Source organism: Rousettus aegyptiacus, unplaced genomic scaffold, assembly GCF_014176215.1.
Source record: "Rousettus aegyptiacus isolate mRouAeg1 unplaced genomic scaffold, mRouAeg1.p scaffold_m13_p_1, whole genome shotgun sequence".
Taxonomy (NCBI): domain Eukaryota; kingdom Metazoa; phylum Chordata; class Mammalia; order Chiroptera; family Pteropodidae; genus Rousettus; species Rousettus aegyptiacus.
The window spans coordinates 106,531,864-106,554,792 of NW_023416284.1; the positions used below are offsets into that span (position 1 = coordinate 106,531,864).

Below are 22,929 nucleotides of genomic sequence, written 5' to 3' on the forward strand. Positions count from 1 at the left end.
GAAAGATCTGGGGTCCTTCAGATGGTCTAGGTGCTGGTAAAATTATTGACATGTGCCCTCTTGCTCTCCAGCTATGTTTTTCAGTGATAAACAGCAAAACATTGGGTTAGTGGCCTAACTAGTTGTTGGACTAAAGCAAACATTTGAAGACTGTGGCTGATGTGTAAACAGAAAACCCTTGTAGATCTTGGGCTATAAGATTAATGTAAATGCATGCTGATGAAGATAGAAAAAAATAATAGTCCTCCTTAGAAGTAGAATATAAGGATATTGTAGAAATTTTTTTTTTAGATGAAGCAACCCTTGGTTGACCTCACAGATTGCAAGGACCTTGTCAGTTTGCAATCCTTATTTTTTTATTCTTTACACGTACAGCACCTGGTCTTCCTATGTGGTCTCGCATCCAAGTACTACCCAGGCCCGACCCTGCTTAGTTTCCAAGATCAGATGGGATCGGTGTTGTTCAGGGTAGCATGGCCATAGTCTATTGTAGGTATTCTGAATTTCTCTTCAGATAGTTTTTTAAACCTTATAAAATTTATTCCCAGTACCTAGTATCCTGGCAAGCCCATAGTCAACACTTAGTAAATACTTAACAAAAAGATCTTACTTCCTCTCAAAGGAAGCCAAAAGAGGCAAAGAGTGCTTTTTTAGTAGACAATGATTGAGGCCCAGAGTTTATAATAGACAGAGCCTTGATGGAACAAAATGGATTCCTCAGCATAGCTATATGACCATGTCTAGAATTATTATTCTTTGACAGGTAATGAGATTTTATTTTGTTATGCCAATATAAAAAATCCAATGTGGACAAGATCATGTTTTCTAGAGACTGGGCCACTACCTAAAGACCATATTTTTGATCTGCTTTTGGCTCATGTTGTATAACCCAGAGTATACAAGTATCCACCAAAATATACTTAAAGCACATCATTTTATACTTACATTTTCTAGTTTGATGTTAAAATTTTTCCTGGCACAGTTAGTAATTCCTGATTCTCGAAGGAAATAAAAATGTCTATTTTTCAAGTTGGATGAAATGATCAAAAAGCAAATAAAACTGGAGCAGAAACACACTATCGCCTAATCCCTGTTTTCTCCCAGAGATCTATAAACATCCAGCCCTTCTGAACCAGAAATCTAAGAGGAAATATAACCAAATCTTCTTCACAGGAGGAGAACATTGCTACAACAACAAAATGAAGTTGTCTCGATTTGGTTTGCAATGCCATCAGTGTATACAGCCATCAGAATATGCTAAGTAATTATATCAGTTGTTTTTTTACTACAGTATGCTGCAATTACAAACAAATCTGTTTGTGGCTTATGACAACCACAGTTTATTCCTTACTCACACACATCAGCTGCAGCAGTACATCAGCTGCAGCTGTGCCCTTATCGTCATTATTCAGGTTCCGAAGCTGAGGCAGCTGCCCCCACCTGGGGCTGTTCTCAGAGAGAAAAGGGCAAAATAGGCAAAGCATTGCAGTAGCTCTTAAAATTTCTCCTGGCCTTGCAGTGAGTACATCATTTCTACTCGCATTCCATTGACCAAAACAAGTTAATGGCTAGGACCACTCTCAGTTTTGAAACTCTCCAGGTTTACTCACAGGAAGGCACTGAAAGCCACCTGAAAGTGGAAAGAGGTATATAAACGTCTTACAGGAAAGAGAGCAAACAGTTGAGAGCTATGGCATACTCTGCCACAGGAATCATAACCATTAATAATTCTAATTTAAGGAAATAGTGCCCACACTCTAATTTTGTTGCCTCAGCAACTGACAAAGATTTTTAATTGTCCTTATCATTTCCCCACTGCCCGCACATTGGCTAGTTACAGCCCCACCTTACCTCCTCTGGTCAGTTGCCCCACTCACCATGCAAGGAAAGAGTTCCATTTCTCACAGCCAGGAACTTGACACCATATGGATAAAAGGGAGTAGAGTGGGAACTCCCATAGAGTGTGATCTCAGCTTTGCCTTGGAAGGGCTTGTCCTCGGATCCAATCCAGAGTTCTCCACCATCAGAAACAAGGATGGAGTGCGCCCTGAGCGCGATAGGTCCTGAATCCATGAAAATCAGCTTGCCTCCTAATGGCCAAAGAGAAGATTATCAGTCCCTGGAAGGACAAACCTCACCTCATTCTGACGGTTCCAATGTGTGATAAAATCCTCTTTGTTTATGTACTTCTGCTGGAATATAGGCCTATTTTGTCTTGCTCTCTCTTCTAGAAGCATAACAGAGTGGATCAGACACCCAGGAGCAGAAGCTCTATATTACCAAGACGGTGTAGGTTTGTTATCACTATTCACTGCTACTTTATTTATACTATTTTTTGCTGACCAACATCCATTGTACTTTTGATAATAAACTCTAACATCATTAAGGAATTGCTCTGGTCCATTGAATAGTGTCAAGAAGGACTGTCAGTCTTAGTGTCTTATCCTACCATAGCCTGAGTCACATACCCAGTCTTCAAAAGGAAATCTAAAGCAAAATAAAAGAAAACACTGGAAATGTTTACATGTCAGTAATTCCAGTGCTGGTACCTTGATGCGCCTAAAAAGAGTTCCTGTTTCGGAGACTTCCCCTGCCCTACGAAGCCCCTCCAAAATGCCCTGCTTGCTATCACTTCTATACCTAATTTTCCACTTTCCGTCAGTTCTGTAAGCTACCCAATACTTCCCTAATATATTTTCTTTCTTTATTTATTCGTTATTTATTGTGATTCTTAATCCTCTTCCACCTTTTCTGCCAAAAACCTATCCCCTCCCTCTGGCAACAATTAGTTTACTCTATGAGTTTGTTTCATTTAGTTTGTTCATTTGTTTTTTAGATTCCACATATAAGTGAAATCACATAGTATTTGCCTTTTTTAAAGAAAGTTGGTGTCTGTTATTTGCAATCAAATAACTTTAACTGATATAGACATTATATTGCTTTAATATCTGCATTTTCTATAATAAGAATATTATTTTATAATAAAATTATTTTATATTGTGAGAATAAATATTTAATATGTTAAAACAAACTTTTTTATTTCATGCTTTTCTTGAAAAGAAATTAAAATATTTATATTTTATGCAGAATTTTCTCAATATTGCCAAAATAATTAAAGCATCCTATGTATATAAATACTTTAACTTCAATGAGGTATTAAATCTACCTCCCTCCTATAAGTGGTTTACAAAAGCACTAGACTAGACTCTTCTATCTTGTAACAAAGTGATCAGAGTCATGACTTTACACTGGAAACAACGGGGTCCTATTTTCTAAACCTGAAAGTAACTTCCCATCTCACTCTGAATAAAAGTCAAAGTCTTTACATTGGTCAACAAAAAGCCCCTCATGATCTGCAGCCCCACCTCGAGTATCCCTGCAACATCATCTTCTACAAGTCATTTTTTCACTCCTCTGCCCTAAACACTCTGGCCTGCCTGTTAGTTCTCAAACAGGCTCAGGGCCTGTGCATGTGTTCTTCCTTTACCTGGAACATTCTTCTGTCAGATATCCATGTGGCTCACTCCCCTCTTGCTTCTGTTCAAATGTTATCATCTCACAGAGGCCTTCTTCTCCAACCTATATAAAGTAGCATGTCCTAGCTCTTTACCCAGATATATTTTTTCTTCATAACACTTAACATCAAACATATATATTTACATGTCTGTTGTCTGTCCTCTCCCAACTAGAATGCATGAGGATACTTATCCGCTTTATTCAATTCTATAGCCTCAGTGTCTAGAAAAGTGAATGATAGATAATTGACACTTAATACATAATTATTGAGTAAATGATTATATCTGGTTTAAGTACCTAAATTTATTTCCTTGTGGACACACACACATATACACACTCACTCCTATTTTCTCTGGAAGGATGTTATTATACTTAATTTATAAGTCCCTATATTGTCTCAATGAGCTAACAGTAGCCAAAGGATGTGGAAAGGGCAGGTGTCAGAAATGGCTCAAAAGGCAGATCCTGCTATAATCATGAGGTCTTGCTGAGGAGCATTTAAGAACAGAGACTCTTCATCTGCTGAAGTCAGTCCTAAATACAATGTGCCTAATTATTGAGTTGGACTGTTGTTTTCCAAAAATCACAACTTGAAGTACTTAAATATGTACTGGGGGAATTAAAGGGAGAGAAGAATAAAGCTATGGTGACTTCGGTCATTTTTTTTTATGCCCCATATAATGCAGAGATAGTGAACAATTAATATTTGACCCGATAGTCAAATGTGAAGGCCCCTTCTTCCTCCTGCTGTCTAACATTTCTCTTCAGCTTCCCTTGGCCCTTTTCACCAAGACGTCTAGCCTTCACTACTAAAGCCCAAGCCAACTCTACCGGTAACTGTCACAGAATGTTTTCTTGGGCTTAACCTCTTAAAGTGCTCTTTCCTTTCAGCCACAATTTAGAACAACACAACCCATTGTGTATCCAGTTTCTCTGCCTGTAAAATGTACATGGAACAAGTTCTTCCCTCAAAGAACTATGGTGAGATTTCTTGAAATTTTGCATGTAGGTCCCTGGTCTCAGCTCAGACAACTATTAGACACTAATGCAATGGTGCCTGTCGCTGTCATCACCCCCGTCTTCGTTTCCCCCATCATTGCCATTGCTGCTCTATTTCCACAGTTACTCCGTCACTTCAACACTTCTAGACCACATCCTTCCAACATCTCACTGTTGCTGGCACCACACTGCTTAATAGACTTCTAAAGGACCTAGTGAAAGTTTTGACTTTATTTTTTCTTCCATTGTCATTATAATGATAAGAATAATCATTAGAAACACAATAATGATAATGAATGTTGCTGTGAACAAGAGAGAAAAAATGTGACCTGTGCTACAGGTCACAGTCTTGTGTTTACTAAAACTTTTTTTGCTCATAGACACATGTGATTAATGTTCCACCTAATTATCTTAAACTGGCAGACCATAGATTTCCATGGCAGGACTCCCCTGTAGTCAGGAAATCTGAACTGACCTTGATGAGCCAGTAGTGGAGGCAGGGTATGAAATCGAGGTTCCTGTCCTGTTATTAAGAAACTGCTGGCTTCTTAATAACCCTCAGTAAGTCCCATTAAATTGCTGGGACTCAGATTACTCAGTTCTCTAATCTGTCCTATTCAGGGCCTCTAAGGATAGTCTCTTTTCTCACCGGTGAAACGAAGAGTAGAATCTTGTGTTCCCTAAGGCTCCTGCTAGCTCTGGAACATCTAGCATCTACATACTTAAGAATGCAGTAGGATGTGCATTTGACACTGACAGAAACATGGAACTCATATTTTTCTGACACCACCACTGGTGCTGCAGTGAATATATTTTTGAATTTTTCTTTAAAAAAATACTACATGCATAGTCAGGGGTTCAAATAAGACTTCGGGGGAGGGGGTAGGAAGAGAGCTAACTTTCATTATGCACTTATCATGCACCAAAATATTTATCTCTGTCATCTGAAGTGACCTTCAAGGCAACATTAAGAGGTTGATATCACCTTCTGTATTTCACAAAGCAGAGACTGGGCTGCAAAAGGCTAATTCCTCTGTCAGTGCAGAACAGGCAAAGGAAGCATTAGAACCCAGAACCACCTGACAGAAAAACTCAGATCTTATCCAATTCCACAAACCCTCCCAGGAAGCTTTTTTATTAATTAGGTTTGTTATCATAGTTACAGTTTAAGGAAAAACATGTGTTAACCTAAGTTAATTTGCCTATGGCTTGTTTACATATGATTTATTTTAATTTTGTTAATGTAGATATACCTTGCCTTATTCCAAAATGGATTTGAAACAGATTACAAGGATTAGTAGGTAAATATATAAACACGGACTTTGTCCCTCGTATCACCAAGAAAAATATTAAATACGCTGATACAAATTGATAGAAATTTTAAAATGTCATTTACTGAAAGGAACTGATAATGACACTAATGAAGAGAGAAAAGGCTCAGTCCAAAGAAAGTGAATAATTTGCGAAGGCAACAGTACTATAAACAAGACTAATTAATTAATATAATCATTATTCTCTACTAAAAAGCAGAGAGAATCAGTGGCAAATATAAGAAAACTGAGGTAAATTAAGAGATGTTGATAAGGAATTCGGCTATTTTTATTAAAATAACTATGTGATAAAAGCTTCTTGGTGTGAAAGAGTGTAAAATTTATACTTAATCTAACTCTGTGCCAAGGCCCTAAGTATATTATCCTCACACTTTATTAGCTTAAAACAAATACACAGTGGGCTGCTTTAAAGAATAGTTACTTGATATGGGAGGGCAGTGGGAGGACTTTATTTCTACGTTTTATAGAGCTCAACCCCATTTCTGAAAGCCAAAATAAAGAGCAGGGCTGAAATCAGCCTTTGACTGTGACCCTTAAATTGCTTGTTATGATTGTTCGTGAAAGCTGAGAATGTCCCACAAGTGACCTTGCGTAATTTTATAAAAATCAATCAACCATCATTATTGTTACTTCCCCTCTAAAATAAATAAATGAACACAAATTTTTACATCTAATCATTTCTTTCCATTAAGTATGTCTTTTATTTCTTTTAAAGGGAAGTAAAATAGACTTTTAGCAGCTAGCTTAATGCTTGCAAAGTACATCAAAACCTGCTTTGTCTAACCCTACAATTAGCCAACCTCTGTAATAACCACAAAAGGATTTGTTGGGGTTTTTTTCCCAGAAAAACAAACACACAGTTTTAGCTATTTTCTCCCTTACAGAAAAATTTAGAATATAAATGTCGCCATACAATAAGACTCTTTAAAAGAGATGACTATACTTTCTATCTTTAATTCTTTCCCTCTACTCTCTTGAAACCTCTCCACTTTGGGGCTTGCCTGAGCTCTCCACCAAAACTGGTCCTCTCAAGGTCACAAAAGACAACCACACTGCTGAATCCAAAGCCCAATGCTCAGTAATCACCTTTCCTGAGTGGCCAGCAGCATCCGACATAGCTGGTCATGCCTTCTTTCTTGAAACCCTTCCCCTCACTTGCATAGCACTGTGCCCTCCTGGCTTCCCTCCTACCTCCCAAGCTTCCCCTCCAGGCTCCTTACCTCATTCCTCTTCATTGTTCCAATCACTGACACTTGGAGTGTCCTATGACTGTCCCTGGACCACTTTTCCTATCATTCTATGAACACTGCCTTGGTTGTCTCATCTTGTCTTAAGGTTTTAAATATTATATGCTAATTGCTGCTGACTCCCAAATTTATAGCTTCAAAGCCCATCTATGCCCTCAGTTCAAGACTCATATACCCAACTGCCTACTCAACATGTCTTAGATGTCTCATAAGCTTCTCAAGTTAGCATATGCAAAAAATAAACTCCTCATCTTGTCCCATAGGTCTGCTCACAGTCTTTACCAGCTTCATAAATGGCAATTCCATGTTTCCAATTGCTCAGTTTGAAATCTCTAGAATCAACTTTCCCTCCCTTTCACACCACAACCAATCTTTCAGGAAACTTTGTGCATTCTTTCTGCAAAATATCCCCTAATCCAATCACTTCTCAGCACTTCCACCTTTATCTCTTGGGTCTGAGTCACTCTCGCCTTATCCCTGGATTATTAAAACAGCCTCCTAATTCAGCTCCCTGCTTCTGCCTTTGTCCCTACCTCAGGGTCTGCTCTCAAAACAGCACCCAGCATGATTTTTATTTTGTACAAACCTTATCACGTCACTTCTCTCCTTCAGAGGCTCCCACCACACTCAGAGTCAAAGCCTACTAACCCTCACACGGCCGGTCCTCCCTGGCTCACTCTCCCCCTCTCTCCCCTGGCTCGCTGGCACCCAATCCTCCTGTTGCACTGACTTCTTGCTCTCCCTGCCTCATAGTTTTTGCCCTCACTGTGTGTAAATCCCTGCAACCACCACTAAATTCCCCCTCCATGCTGCTCATAAAATTTACAACAAAATATATATATATATATATATATATATATATATATATATATATATCATTTGATTACTCGACTATAATAAAACTTCATTCACAGCTGTAGACCCTTTGCCTAGAACAGTGCCTGGCACATGGGGAACTTGGTAAATGCTCACTAAATCCTCGTTTAATAGGAGTTGAAGTTATAGAAGTGAATGAGGTCTCCCCAGGAGAACATGTATAGTGAGAACAGAAGAAAGATGAGGGAGACACACTGTCAAATATGAATATTAAAGACTAGAATAAGGAAAGGAAGTGGCAAGATTCCTTAGAGTGGGTCAAAAAATTAGGTGAACTAGGAGAAGAGTCTGAAGGTTGTGCAGACAAAGGCTGCAGGAAGAACTTTAAGAACCGTGAAAGTGGTAGATGAAGATGGCAAAACCTTAATGTCACTTTTAGGAGGCTCATAGCAGAAAGGGTGTGGAACAAGCATGTGCTTCATTAGGACACAAATGCCAGATGATAAAATGAACCCAGGGAGAGTGACTTCAGTTTTAAGCAAAGGGAAAGCCAGAGGTGAATGCAGGCAAGAGCCAGAAAGGCATCTGAGAACCCCAATTAATTAGATCAAACTATATCCCAAACTACATAATTCATTTGCTTAATGCTTGAACTACCTAAGTTTTTAGACGTAAATTATCCAATTTACTTATCTATGTTGATAAACCTCCATTTAGCTCCTGAATAGTTCCTTAAAAAGTTTAACAGCCTCTATCTGGTTACCTTCCCAGTCATTAAATAGTCAAATAGATAGGAAAGCCTGCAGAATTCCCTTTCCCTGGAGAATTATACATGACCATCCATTCAGGGTGGACAGATCCTCCTCTGCCTGTATGAGAAGAGCAGGCTGAGCGCTCCGGGCACAGTAGCAATACACTGCTGTATTCTACTGCACTGTGCTGCTGCTGTGGAGGTGAACATCAGGAGGAGGTGAGGAAGAGGGTAGAAGAGTAGCATTTAGGGAAGGCAGACACAGCTCGAAGCCTGCATTGTAATGGGGATGCACACAGCTTCCTTTGTTGGCAAGATCCGGATTAGACTTGTGCCTGATCCACTGGAGCAGAGCCTGGAAGCCTTCGAGGTGGGCTTGTCCCCGGCCAGAGAGGCGGAAAATCAATTTGGCTGGCAAACGAGAGCCCCCAAGAGCTTCGTGCACGCTCCATAATCCTATCCACTAGCAGCTCAGGAAATAGATGCCTGAGCCCTCACATATTCATGGGGGATGTGAGGCATAAATCAGGCTTTAAGGATTGGGGGCAAAGGGAATGGACTCTCTGGCTGGCTACTAATTAATCAAGCACAGAACACCTAAACCTAACAACCTGGGAGCGAGTCACACACACATGGGCATAGGCTGCTGTTGCTGCTTTTCCTAATTTTTTTTTCATTTCAATTAAAAAAGATATCGAATGAAATTTTCCCCTTTAGCTGATGCTTCTTATGCATCCCCCTGTTCTTCCTTTAATTAAAAAACATGCTTATTGCAATACTTGCCAGAATCACTTTAACGGTATTTTAATTGTAATGTCTCTGCCTGATTAAAAAAAGAAAATATGAACTAGAAAGTGTTTGCAAAAATGTTCTCAGAATGCAGGAAAAGAATCACACACCTCCCCAGAATGGATGCCACATACTAATTCCTTAATTAGTCTGGTATTAAAGTCAAATGGGCACCGTAGAGGGAAAAATGTATCTGAAATAAAACCACTGACTCAGAGCCACAAACAATAGCAGTTGGGAGAAATGTTTCATCAGCTCAGATTTCTCCGGCAGGAGAGAGAACCGCAGCTAACTAAAAACTTCATACTCAGGACAGGCCCATTCAATGCTTCCAGCCAAATTTCCACTGTTCTTTGCACAGGGTGGCATAGCCTTTAGGAAAATAATAGCTGGACCACGTTAATTGGCTTCCAGTTCTGACAATTCTGTATGGTTCCCTTATTGTTTTAGACTAGTAGTTCTCAAACATGAGCATGAATCTAAATCACCTCGAGATCTTAAAACATAGACTGGTGAGCTTCATTCCCAGAGAACTTTGCTGTGGGGCCCAAAATTTTGCATTTCTAGCAAGTTCCCAGGTGATGCTGATGCTGATGGTGGGGACCACACTCTGAGAACCAGTGCCCTAGGTAAATTAGGTATTCATAGTCTTGTGAAGTTTGCCACCATCTAACAGGTGGAGAAACACAAGGCTGGAATGATCAATTAATTCACTTTATCATTCGACCAACCTTTATAGTTATTTTCCAGCCCTTCTGCTAAGTGTCAAAACAAAAACATAAAAAATGCAGTCTCCACTTCCAGAAGGTCAGGTTAATAGAAATGTCCTCGTTTTAGTGAATTGGCCAAACTTACAGATAACTGAAAAAGACGATAAAAAAGATAAAGGTTATGAAGTAGCTAGCCCTTTACTTTTTCTATAATACATAAAACTGAGTAAGTTAACCTTCTGAATAAATTAACTCTACATTAATTACAAAGTGTAAACATATTTTGGAAGAAAATACATAGAAAAATTTAAAAGAGTTCAAACACTGGGATAGAAATAAATGCCTTTGTCTTTGTGACTACTGTTATCAATTACCAATTGACTAAACTTTGATTTTCTTTCTACCTCCAGAAAACCATTACTTTCCTTTCACCAACCAAGTTTCTGTCATTTAAGTGCTAAAGGCCCTCAGCTGTTCCATGGATTTCTAGAAAATCGCTAAAGACTTCAAAAGAAAACTAGTATTACGTAAAGAGAAACATAAAAGACAAAACAAAAAAATACCACCAACAACAAAATTTTGTCTGTATCAGTCAAGTAAAAATCTTGCCAGGTACCTAGTTTCTCATTCATTCAAATAATCTCCTTCTTTCTCTTTACCAAAGTTCAATTAGCATTGATCCAATCACATTTTTTACCAGCCCTGCAATTTGGTACATTTCTCTGAGCAATCTGTGTATTTGAAAGGTTCCAAATACAATTATTCTCTGAATATTGTAAACATGATTTTGCTAAGAGCATACTAGTTTTAGAAATGAAAGATAACAGTCGTTTCCTCATGGTATTTATTCATTTTAAAAAAGGTAGGAGAATGCCTCCTACCTTTCTTGGCCCGCCAGAATATTAAAGTACATGAGAAATAAGAGTTATGAAATGCTCAGTCTCCAAGATATTTTAATCTGCACAAGAATCCCAGATACATAAGCATCCCAGATTTCTAGTTCCAATCCCAGTCTGGATAAACGGGATATGGAAATCATTAATTAAATAATGAGGTAGAGAGTTAATGAGAGATCAAGTCTTGAAAGACCTTATAAGCCATCTTAAGGACGTAGACTTCATCTTAAGGCTAATGGAAAGCCAGAGAAGGTTTTTAAGTGAGAATGTTTGAAACATTTATATTTTGTTACTGAAAATATTATAGCTTCTGTGCAAAAAAAGACTGGGTCCCTTTCAGTAGCATTTTTCATGTTACAAAATCCAAGTTGTCGAGACATAAAACTATAAATTGTTTAATATCTGTCTGTCTGCCCATCTATTGAAAGCATGTCCTTTCTCATAGCCATGGCTTATCTTTCATTTACGGCTAATCAAGTGTGTCTGGGACTGTTCTCTGGAGGTAAATAATGTAAGTCATTGTCTGGGAAAAATAAGGGGTTTCAGAGCCAAGTGTCCCCCACATTAAAAAGCCTTTGTCTCTGATCTCCTGATACACAGGTAGTAAATGAAATTGGTCACCGTCTGGACAAATCTACTAACATTTGAGGATACCAGGAAAGACTCTGTTCACAGAGAAATTCACAACTAATGTTAACCTGCCTCTTCAGATCAGAAATTTAGTGATTAGCTTAGTGGTTCAACAATTAAAATTGAGTACTTTTCGGGTGCCTGGAGATATAATGGTCCTGGCAACAGAAAGGTAAGCAAAAATGGACCTGGCTCCTGCTTAAGTTTGTAGCCTAGATTATACCTTCCCAAATGGTAGAGGGGAGGGGAGGGGAGGGGCAGGAAACACTCCCTAATCTGAAATTTGTAAAGAATTGATATGAAAGTAATACAAGTTCTTAGCTGATTAAAAATTCAATCAACGATCCACTTAGCTTTTGATATAAGCAATATCCCCTTATCAAATAATTAACACCAACTGGTCACCAAGAAAAGACTAACACATAAAGACACACAAGATAAAGGGAGTTAAGGGTAGATTTTAAAAACAGGGTAATTCTTTCTGATGCTGACTTCTTAATCAGGCTTCCCCTGTAGATTATTGCACAGCCCAGACCCTTCTGGAGCACTATGCTTGAAACTATGAGAACAAAATTTACTAACTTCTGTGCTGCACTTTCTCCACAGGGTTGCACATACAAAGAACGTTAACATCTGATACAGGTTTATGCAAGCCACTTTCCTCCTACAAAAGGAAGGGGCTCATCATCATTTCCATTTTGTGCATTGATTTGAAGATCAGAGACTTACCCAAAGACACAAGAGAGCCTGTGGCTGCCTCAAATTTGAACTTGGGTCCCCAATTGGCTGACCAAACTGCAATGAGTCAACCTTGTCGCACTATCCTATACACAATCAACCAATCTCCTACCTTTAAGGGTAGCTATGTTTCAATTGAGAGAAGAGAGGAGAGGAGGCATTTCAGTCAATCTCTTCTTACAACCCACTTACAGATGAATTGTTTTAAACTCACCAATTTCCAACAAATTTTACCAGTCCACAAAATTCTCTCATGTTGACTGAGACATGAGTGAAATAAATATTAATGTAAACTATTTCACTTTTATCAAAACTCCAGCCTGCCTTTAGATGGATTTCCTTTAAATCCACATTGGTATCTTGGAAACCTTGAAACTAAAGACATAGGGTAATCTTCCGAGTGACTCTCACAGACCTGATGTACAGAGAAACCACAAGTAATGTCCCAAGAAAGTCCTGTCTCATAGTATTCCCAGGCTGTTGCATTGAAAAGATCATTGCAAGGTGAAGCATTCAGCTACTGAAACTGAGGCTGATTTGGTACTAACTAGAAGGGACCAAGTGTCTAAATCATGGGATTAAAAAGCCTGTCATACTTCACTCTGAAATCCTCAAACCCTTGCCAAAGATGAAGAAACTCTACAACGAACTTGAGAATGAGTCAAGAAAAGATACCTCATCTCAATAAGCCAAGAATAAGTATTTGTATGTCACTGAAATTCCAAATATAATAGTCTAACAAGAATTGAGTGTCCTCAAAACTGTGGACTAAAAAAAATTGAAGAAAATGAAAGCATATTCCAAACAGCACCAGAAAAACACATTTCCACAAAGTCGAAATAACAAAATAACAAGAAGAATGAAAGCAAGCAAACAGACTCTGCTATGTCCACCTCTGTATCCCTCCCTCTCTTGCCACAGAAAGAAAAAACACTTCAATATACCTTCTGAAGATAACAGAGGCAAAAGCAATCTAAGGTCTTTATTACAAAGCTAATTCTTTCACTAACCCAGTTAACTTTCTATGTACAAGCAGCTACTATCTGTAAATAAAAAATAAAATTGCAACTTAGGCCTGATATTCAGCTATCTCTTCTGTCATCTTCATCAAGCAAAAACAAAGAAATAAACAAACAAACAAACAAACAAACAAACAAAAACCCCAGAAAACAGAAAACACCTAACATCGAGTGCTTATTCTGGACCAGGCCCTATGCTAAGAGCTTTAGAAATATTCTCTCACTTGATACTCAAAACATCTATATGAGTTGGGTGATACATTGTAATCTTGCCGAACAATAGCAAATAATGTTAGTCATCATGATTACAGTTGCTGTAATTATAACAAGTATGACCTTAATGAGGGGAAACCTCAGGCTTATGGAGACTATGCGAGTTGCTCAAGGTCACAGGGATGGTAATAAACGGAGCCCAGAGTCATATTCAGTTCTTTCTAACTCAAAAGCCTATCAAGCATTTAACTGCTTTGGTATGTACCAGTAGACCAAGAAATAGAAAGTCACATTAAAAGAAATCAGTGCACTATTAAGCAGCAATAGAGACTGGAAACAAGTTTCTGTTCAAGCATTTTAAAGTGATGGCATTGTAAGTAGAAAGAAACTACAAAATATCTTTCTTTTGAAAACCCAACTCCAAGGGAAGAGGGATTTCTAGAGTTCGTTTTCCCCTAACTGATCCTTTCTTAATCATTATCTCTAGGCCATTTCATGTCAAGCTGCTTGACCACCAAAATACAGAGAGATTCATTGCTTCATTCAGAAAATACGAATGTTGTTCCAACAGCCACAAGCCCAGAATGCATAATGTCTCTGACATGAGGGTGACGTTCCTTCTTTGTTATTATGGCTCATCATAATTACTTGGAATAAAATAATAAATTTTAATTCAGTGATGCCTATGGCCGTTGGGCATCTTAACATAAAAGAACGAAAAATATAATTAACTAAATCAAGGCAATATGCCTATTTCCATCCCAACTCATTAGTATTAATTGATTGGGTTAATTCTCTTTTGTGTTTAACAGTATCCTCTAAAAAACAACTTTTTTTTGGAAAAAAAAGGAGGGAGGGAGAAATGTAGGGAAGAAGTAGAGATGGTAAGTAAATAAAATTTCTTGATATTTTGATAACTAAGGCAAAATAATAAATATAGTTGAAGCTCGTATGGTCACAAAATAATCTGTCATTTTTCAATAAAGTTCAGGAATCAGTATATGTAGCATCATAAATGATGAGAAAAACTTTGGTGCCTTTTCCCAATTGCCTCAAAGAAATTCGTAATTCTCCTTTCTACTATATAAGTTGTACTTGTAAGAAAAAAAAAGATGTCAATTCTACTTTATAGGTGGAAATAAAAGTACAGCACAGAGAGTTCAAGACTCCTGAGGACCAAATGTAGAAGTGTTGGTTTTCCTGATAGAGAAGCCTGGTTCTTAATACATTAGGATGCTAGCTGCCATGAATGGAAAACTAATATAAAGCATGCGATATTTCTATAAAGCAGTTCTAAATGTAGTTCTTAGATGATCTAATTTCACTTTTATTTAGCACTAATTTTTTCAGAGTTTGTACATACTTCATTGAGAATACATTCTCTGTAATGTGGAAATGACTGAAAATATTTCCACTATATTACTTTACTTTTTGTTTGTTATAATCTTTTGAAGAAATTGATATTTGGCTTAAAATTTTCATGCTTTATCTCATCCTGTAGAGGATATCAGAAAAATAAAAAAAAAATTCCACTTGGCTACTTCTCTGATATCATGAAGGGGTATGAGAGAGACAGTAATATTATAGAGTGACTTGCTGTTGATATTGATGAGGCTAATGACTTAATCTTATATTTGAATAGCGTTTTATTATCCTTCAAGTACTTTCACATATATCATAGACCAAAAGAAGACATTAGAGGTTTAGAGCTATGCTATATTGACCAGATATTTGAGAGTCAGCATTTTTCACCAGTTTCAAATGCCTTTTAGAAATAAGAAATTAACTTACCAGTGGATTTTATATTCCTAATATGCATAATTATATATTTTTATACATTGGCATATGCATGTATATATGTATGTAAATATATGTATATTCACATGTGTGCATGTATACATATGTGTGTACATGTGTGCACATATGTATACATGTGTACCTAAATATATCGGTAAGGACAACCAAGCTAAGTGAAAGTAAATTAGTTAGGAAAAGTGATATTTAAGGGAGCAAGATTATCCTCCTTAAATTTCATTCAGGACCTGAACACTGCACCATTTTATTTGTTCATTAATTCAATCATTAATACATATTCTTTGAATTCTCTTTATGTATTGGGCACTGTCCTAGACACTGAAGAGACAGTGGTGAATAAATTGGTAATGTCCTTTGCCTTTCTGAACTTGTTTGAGCAGAGGACATAGACTATAAACAAGAAAATTTATAATATGTAATGTGGTGATAAGTACAATGAAGAAAAGTAAAGCAAAATAAAAGAATAGAAAAGAATAGGAAGTGATTATAATTTTAGAAAAGATGGCCAAGAAGACAGCTCAGATAAATTAATATTTTTTCAATGAGTGAATGAAATAAGTGAGCCAGCCACTTGACTATTTGGAGAAAAAATATTCCAGGCATCAGACATTGTATGAAGAGGCTCCAAGGTAGGCATGTTCCAGGTATATTTATAGAAGAGCTAGAACAAAGTAAATGAGAAAGACAAAATCAATGAAGGGATCAGAGGTTTAATAATAGTGGAAATTTTAGTTTTTAGTCTTGTGAGATGAGAAGCCATTGAGGGGTTTTGAGAAGAGAAGTAGCAAGATCTGACATATTTTTAAAGGATATGGAAAATAAACTATTGGGGGGGTATTTTAGTGTACAACATGAAAGTGAAATATCAATAACTTAAACACATGAACGTTTGTTTTTCTATCACAAAAAGTAACTTCATAGGTGGACAGTCCCAGTTGCCCTGCCACTATGACAACTCCAAAGTCATCAAGGTCCTGGGCTTCTTTCATTCCTCTGTTTCTCCATTCCCAATGAGTCATCTCAATGTCCAAGATGGCAGCTGAAAATGTAGCTATCACATTTACATTCCAGGAAACAAGGAAGAGGAAGAAGGAAAGACAAATAGGACATGCCTGTTATTGGGTCCCAAATGTCCTGTATCACACTTCCCCTTTACATCTCATCATCCAGCTCTTAACCACAAGAGCTGTCTCTGTCCAACTACAAAAGAGACCAGGAAATATAACATTTGAGCTGGGCATGTTGCAGCCTCAAATAAAAATTATAGTTCTGCTATAAAGGAAAACAAAGAATTAGAAACTTTGGAATCAATTAAGAGGCCATTTGAAATGGCCCTGCCTCAAAATTCTGTTGATTAGGACTATGTTGGTACCAACACAGGTGCTGATATATGAGATACAGATTGAAGATCTTGTCAATGTGATTCACTGACAGATTGGTCATGGGATATGAGAAAAAGAAGGAAGTCTAGGATGTCTCCAAGGTTTTTGGCCTGAACTACTGGAAATGTGCAGCTCCAATAAGTAAAATGGGAAGTTCCTCAAACTTATACTCTCTTTGTAGATTGATACCTACATGATCAAAACTTGCCTCAGACACAAATGATATGCTATTCTTCTCTCCACCATCCAACTCTAACCTTACATTCTTGACACCTGATTATTCTGGACTACATTTTGTTTTACTGCCTGCATCATAGATTTGAGAAATTTTATTCTTTCATATTTTCTCCTTAATTATTGTTTTCTTTATTGATAATATACACTACTGGCATTAAATATTATTCTTCACTTTTTCTTGTATCTCACACAGAGTTCCTAGGTCACTTAACGAACATTCACAAGTCATCTGCTGAATCAAATTTGATCTTTGTCCTTTCTCTGTTCCCATTGTTTTCTAGAAGCTGCGACCCATATATCTATAATAAAAACCTCAGAGTTTCACTCTAGGCAAACTCGCTCCCTGCCAACAACTCTTGTACCCCATTTGTACAGAATCAGGTGTCTACTACTTACAGCCACATTCCCACAAATTGTCCTACTTCTTTGATTGAATATTTACTTGGGACTAACAGGACATTCAGAGACCCAGGCTGAGTTGAAATACTTTTAGTGGGAAAACTTCTCCCAAATGATATCGATATAAAGCAAAAACTCTTGAGAATCTGAAAGTATTCCCATCTTCCTGCAGAATTTGACTCCTCTGGGGTGGGTCCTGGTTAAAAGCTTGCAAAGAGTGTCTTTTCTCTGAGCTAAGGCTTTCCTTTGTCATTGCTAGTCTTTAGGTAGTTGATGACTATCAATAAGTCAGTGCTCCCCATAGCCACTGGCTACACATACACACAGACACACACAGACACACACACGTACACAAAAACACATACACTGCAAAGACAGGCCAAGAGCCCAAGCTGATAGGTCATCTTTCCTGAAGGACACTAATTAACTGATTTGCCTGAAAACTTCTCCTTGCTATTAGAGAATAGAAAAACAGCTTCCAGAGTATAGAATGGCAAAATGCCTGATCAGAAAAACCTCATTCTATCTGTAACAGACAAGTATCAAAATTGCATAAGTTTATCCCCTTCAGATTATTCACACACACACACACACACACACACACACATTTTTCCCATGTAGGCATATTCTTATTTTAACAAGAACAAATCCTCCTATAAGTGTTAAATATATTTATAGTAAAGAATAGTGTTTTAGTGCATAACTTTATAGGTATCTATAACTAATCACATTTCCCAAGCAATTTTCATTCTCCAAGTTGAAGTTACTTTGATGACCATTTCTTATTATCAGCCATTGAACTAGGCAATAATTTTTATTCTCATTTAACAGATAAGGAAACAAAGGCACAAAGAGGTGAAATAACTGACTTAGTCACTTGATGATGTGGCGAAGGACTTGAGATTTGAATTTTTAGTCTCTTCCAATTCCCCAGACCCTAGAGCTATGTGGCCAGTTTTGCAATAAGAAAGCCTATTTATATGACTTTCCATGGGACCAGGAAGTCAAAACCACAACAGGGTAAAAGCAGGAAAACCCTGCTTTTTTGGCAAGGAATTTCAAAGGCAGCAGCATTAACCGATTTCAGAGCATTTTGCTATATTGTGGAGGCTGCCCTGAACGAGCATGACTACAAAGTACTCGAATAAAAAAGCATATTATTTGAGAACACTGGTAACTTTCTTGTATTTGAAAAATTTAAATAATCAAGCTCTGTGCTTATAAGAGTCAAAGGGAAGGGCTTTCGTTTTGAACCCTCTGACTACTTCTCCCTTTCACAGTAAAATCTCAGTTCGGTCCCAGAATAAATTGTCAGCCAAGTGCTGGAATTTATCCAAAAAGTTCCTTTCTTTCCTTTCCCCTAAAACTAATAGAATTATATCTACTAATGTTATCACCGATCTCTGAACTCCACTAACCTTTAACGTGCAGGAAGTTGAGGACGCTTGTATTGGTGTCGAGCAGCAGCAGTTGGCCATTCTCCACTGTGACGTTGTCGCCATCTTGTGGCACTCTTTCAGGAAACCAGCTGTGAGCCCTCGACCACCTCTGGCAGAACTGAAAGGAAAAGTTGCCCTGGAAAACAGAGTTCTGTTATTTTCGTATTGTTTGAAAGCAGGATAGTGTGGGTGATCGATCAAAATAGAAACTTCTTAAACTGAAACTAATTTAAATATAATTTTAAATGTCTCAATAAAATTAGTTACCCTGTCTTCCTCATACAATTAACTCAAAAAGGAAAAACTATGAAAGAAGGTATACTTGAAATGTGCTCAGCCTCTGGAATTCTCCAACAAGATGCTTGTAATATGTTACCTTTTTTCCCCAGCTCAGGCCCCCTTCTACCTAACAGATGGAGTAGATTCCATTTTTTATTTTTACAGACATATATTGAGTCTTGGACAAAAAAGTCATAAATAGCCTGAAATAGAGAGAATTAAAATGGTCTTCTTGATGGGTGGCATTTTGCTTTATATAATTGGTATCATTTTTCACTGACTCTATTGCCAAGTGTCCCTGTTTTATAGGAACATTCCTCTTTCTAATGCTCAGATCCATCCTCCCACTCTACCTATGCTGATACTACTGTCTTGTTGCCTTTCCCTCTGTGCCTGGTGCATCAGTACTGAAAAAGCCCATGCATAGGCGAAACACCAACTGACTTCAGATGACAGCCCAGAACCTTTGAGTGAGGGACAGGGAGCAAGACTGAGAGGAGCCAGAGGCGGAAGTGCCCTCTCCCCACCTGGACATCAGGCCCCCTCTCAGAACACTTTGCTTTCCTCCTTATGGTCACACTGAGGTCATGTGTGTTATTTTTTTAAAAAAAAAAAAAACAGGATTGTAGAAAGCATGGAAAGTAGCATTTGTCTCATGCTAGAGGCCAAGAACATGTCTATATGTGTAGTTGTGAAATGATGATGATGATAAATATAATGAAATCAGGATAGAGAAGGTGATTCCCTCTAGGTAATACATACAATGTGTGTATGCCTCTCTCCACACAGATCCCAACCAAATGTGGAGCCTGAGTTCCTATGAAATAACTGCCTAGAAGTTCCTCTAATGAGGTGTTAGAGACAGATGGGAGAAGATCATTAAGAAGGGAAGGCATGCTTTTAATACCAATAACTACACCTACACAGCAAATGGTGCCCTGGAGTATTTCTGGGAGAGAAAGATGGAAAAATGTATTTCCAGAAGAACCAGTAGATTTCCAGGAATGTGTATCGATTCCCACCCAGCTCAACAGTCCTGAGTTGTTTCCTCAACTCAACCACCAATAAGGGTTTAGGGTTAAGAAAAGTGGGATCTTTTCATTTTCTGCACCTACAAAGGAGAGAAAAAGTCAATGACTCATCCCAGTTTAAGAGACATAAAAGCATAAGGCACAGCGACAAGGAGTCGCAGCATCACAGAAAGAAAAATGTGTGGTGCATGAGCATCACTGCAAGCTGGATGGGCCACATCCCCACCATGCCATCCGCAGACCCAAAAAGTAGAAGAGAACTTTTGCTTTCTACTGATTTCACACTAACACTAGGTATTGGAAGGTAAAATTATAAAAAGTGCCCCTTTAAGGCTATATATTATACATTTTTATAATCCTTTAATTCACTCTCTTAGAATCTATAAAGAGGAAAAGGGGGCAAAAAGAAGCAAATTGGAGTGAAATAAAATGGTGAGAAAGTACAAAAGACTGAATAGTCAACTGCAGAGAAGGGTAAACCAGATTATCTATAAATGTCAGTCCTGAGTCAAGCATAAAAGGGCATTTGAAAAAGCTTGGATTTCTATACAGGTGGGAGTGGAAGGAGCCTAGAGAAATTCTATCCCTTGATTTTATAGATGATGTTGACAGCATTTCTCAGCCTAGAGCTAAGGTGCAGTTTCCCTCAGTGCCACCATGGTGGAATCAAAAGCTCATGAGTTGGGCCCAGGAATCTCTCAATTTGGTGATATTCTCAGATAACACTTCTGCTTCAAAGTTTGAGGTCCAAATCAAGGAAAGTGCTGCAGGGGATGGAGATATATTCAAAAATGGAACCAGGAAGTTTTCTTCAAACCAATCCTCGACTCTCAGGGTCTTAAGGAAGACTAGCAAGCTGGGTGAGGTGGTATGAAAATGAGCTATAAGAAGTTTGAAGAATTCAGTAGCATAACTCCATCTGAGACATTGACCTGGTGATCAGATCCATAGCCCAACTACAGAACTACAAAGAAAACCAGGGCTATGACTCTCACGATGGAAACATATGGAACAACTAGATATTAATTAGGTATTGGGGGGGGGGGTCAAAGGAAGACTATTTCATAATATCTTCCATTAATTAATTTGAGAACAGTTTATTACTTACAATAAATACTGGTACCTGTCACTAGCTCTAACTAAATTTTAAAGACTTTCTCTATTACTCTAAAGCACATGTCTGTGTCATTTGCTGCCTTCCATGTGTTATATCATCTTAGCCTGCCCTGTCTACCTTTAAACATTGCTATACTCAGGCCCAATTCAGCAGATTGGAAGGTCAGATATTGTTATCTTCTCTTTACAATTGAGGAAGCAAAGGCTCAAAGGGTTTAAATAAGGTGTCAAAGGCCACAGGGGTGAAGACAGACTGGACTCATGCAGAACAACCTCCCACCTTAGGTCTGTTCACTCATGGTGGCCTCTTTCAGAATACTCTTCTACAAAATATCTGCATGGCTCAGTCTTTTACTTCATTTAGGTCTCTGCTCAAATAACATCTCCGTCCCTGCCTTTATATCATAATGCCTCCAGTTACTCCTTCTCCCCTAATATCACTTCATTCAGGTATTAGATCATACAATTCCTTATGTATTTGTCATCTATTGAGCTTTCTCAAATAAGAAGCAGGGACTTTGTTTTGGTTATAACCTCCTAGGAAGTGTTCGACACATAGTAAGTGCATGATAAAATTTGATGAAATAATGAATCATTTACCTTCTAAGTCCATGCATATATTTATAGATATTACACACAGGTGTTCATGCATAAGCACCTTTCTTTTACAATGGGTAGACAAATAGGTAGTAAGGCCTAAAATACTTAAAAATGCTATATCCCCTAGGTCTCTTGATCTATTGGGTTTGGCCCATATCCTTTCACATTCCTTTCTGGGTCTTCAAACTCTATTTAAGCTTAAACCAAATGACGATGAGTGTATCTAAATTAAAACCCAAGACTCAAATTTAGTTTCTCTAAGAAATCTTCTACTGGTTTTTGTTTTCACCTTAAGTTTCTCTATTCGATGTGATCGATTCCAAATTAATACAAATGTTAAGCATTAAGTTTAAAGAGACCTAAATTTTCCTGTGTCCAAATTTCTCCTTAGCATAATAAAAATATCCTGAAATGCATTAAATTTTTATTGATGTTTCATGCTTTAGTACATGAATGACTAAATACTAAAAGTCCTAAAAAATTTATGCATCCTCAACTCTCTAATGGCTATACCTGGGAAAGTCGAAGAGCAATGCATCTCCACGATTGTAAACTGTCAGTGAATCCATGATTACATGTATGAGCCATAAGAATTTTAGCTCTTCTACATTTTCAGAATTGATAAGCTGATAGTATCATTGTCTACACAGGACTGTCAGGGCAATGCCCCATGAAACAGTGGGGATGGCTCATTTTCCATCATTTTTATCCTCCAATCCCAATCACTTGGATTCAGTCAAGCAAAAGAGAATGCTGACAACATTGACAAAAGACTTCTTGTCAATATATTTGAAAACCTCTCAGTTGATACCAACATGATGCTTTTCGTTAAAAGCCGTGCTTTGTGTCGCCAAACCAGCTTATAGGTCAATGCAAGTTTCATGTCCACTAAATAGAAGCTGTTTCCACTCTAGTTTCCAAGGCGCTCAACCTTTAGCTTTAGATTTCCTTTTTGAGATAAACAAATCACTCACTA

The 22,929-nt window shown here is 37.8% G+C and overlaps 1 protein-coding gene and 1 pseudogene across 11 annotated transcripts in view; both read right to left on the bottom strand.

Moving 5' to 3' along the window:
• The window catches only part of PKHD1 (PKHD1 ciliary IPT domain containing fibrocystin/polyductin), a 405,020-nt gene that overhangs the window by 264,583 nt on the left and 117,508 nt on the right, over window positions 1-22,929 (bottom strand). For 10 of the 11 annotated variants that reach the window (XM_036218764.1, XM_036218741.1, XM_036218749.1 and 7 more), the window contains 2 exons: window positions 18,907-19,063; window positions 1,878-2,090 (listed from right to left, as the gene is read on the bottom strand). In XM_036218764.1, the coding sequence (XP_036074657.1) occupies window positions 1,878-2,090; window positions 18,907-19,063 (370 nt within the window). Of the gene's footprint in view, window positions 1-1,877; window positions 2,091-18,906; window positions 19,079-22,929 lie in introns of all 11 variants that reach the window. The other variant, XM_036218730.1, reaches the window with a different exon arrangement.
• LOC118605056 lies at window positions 367-485 on the bottom strand (annotated as a pseudogene).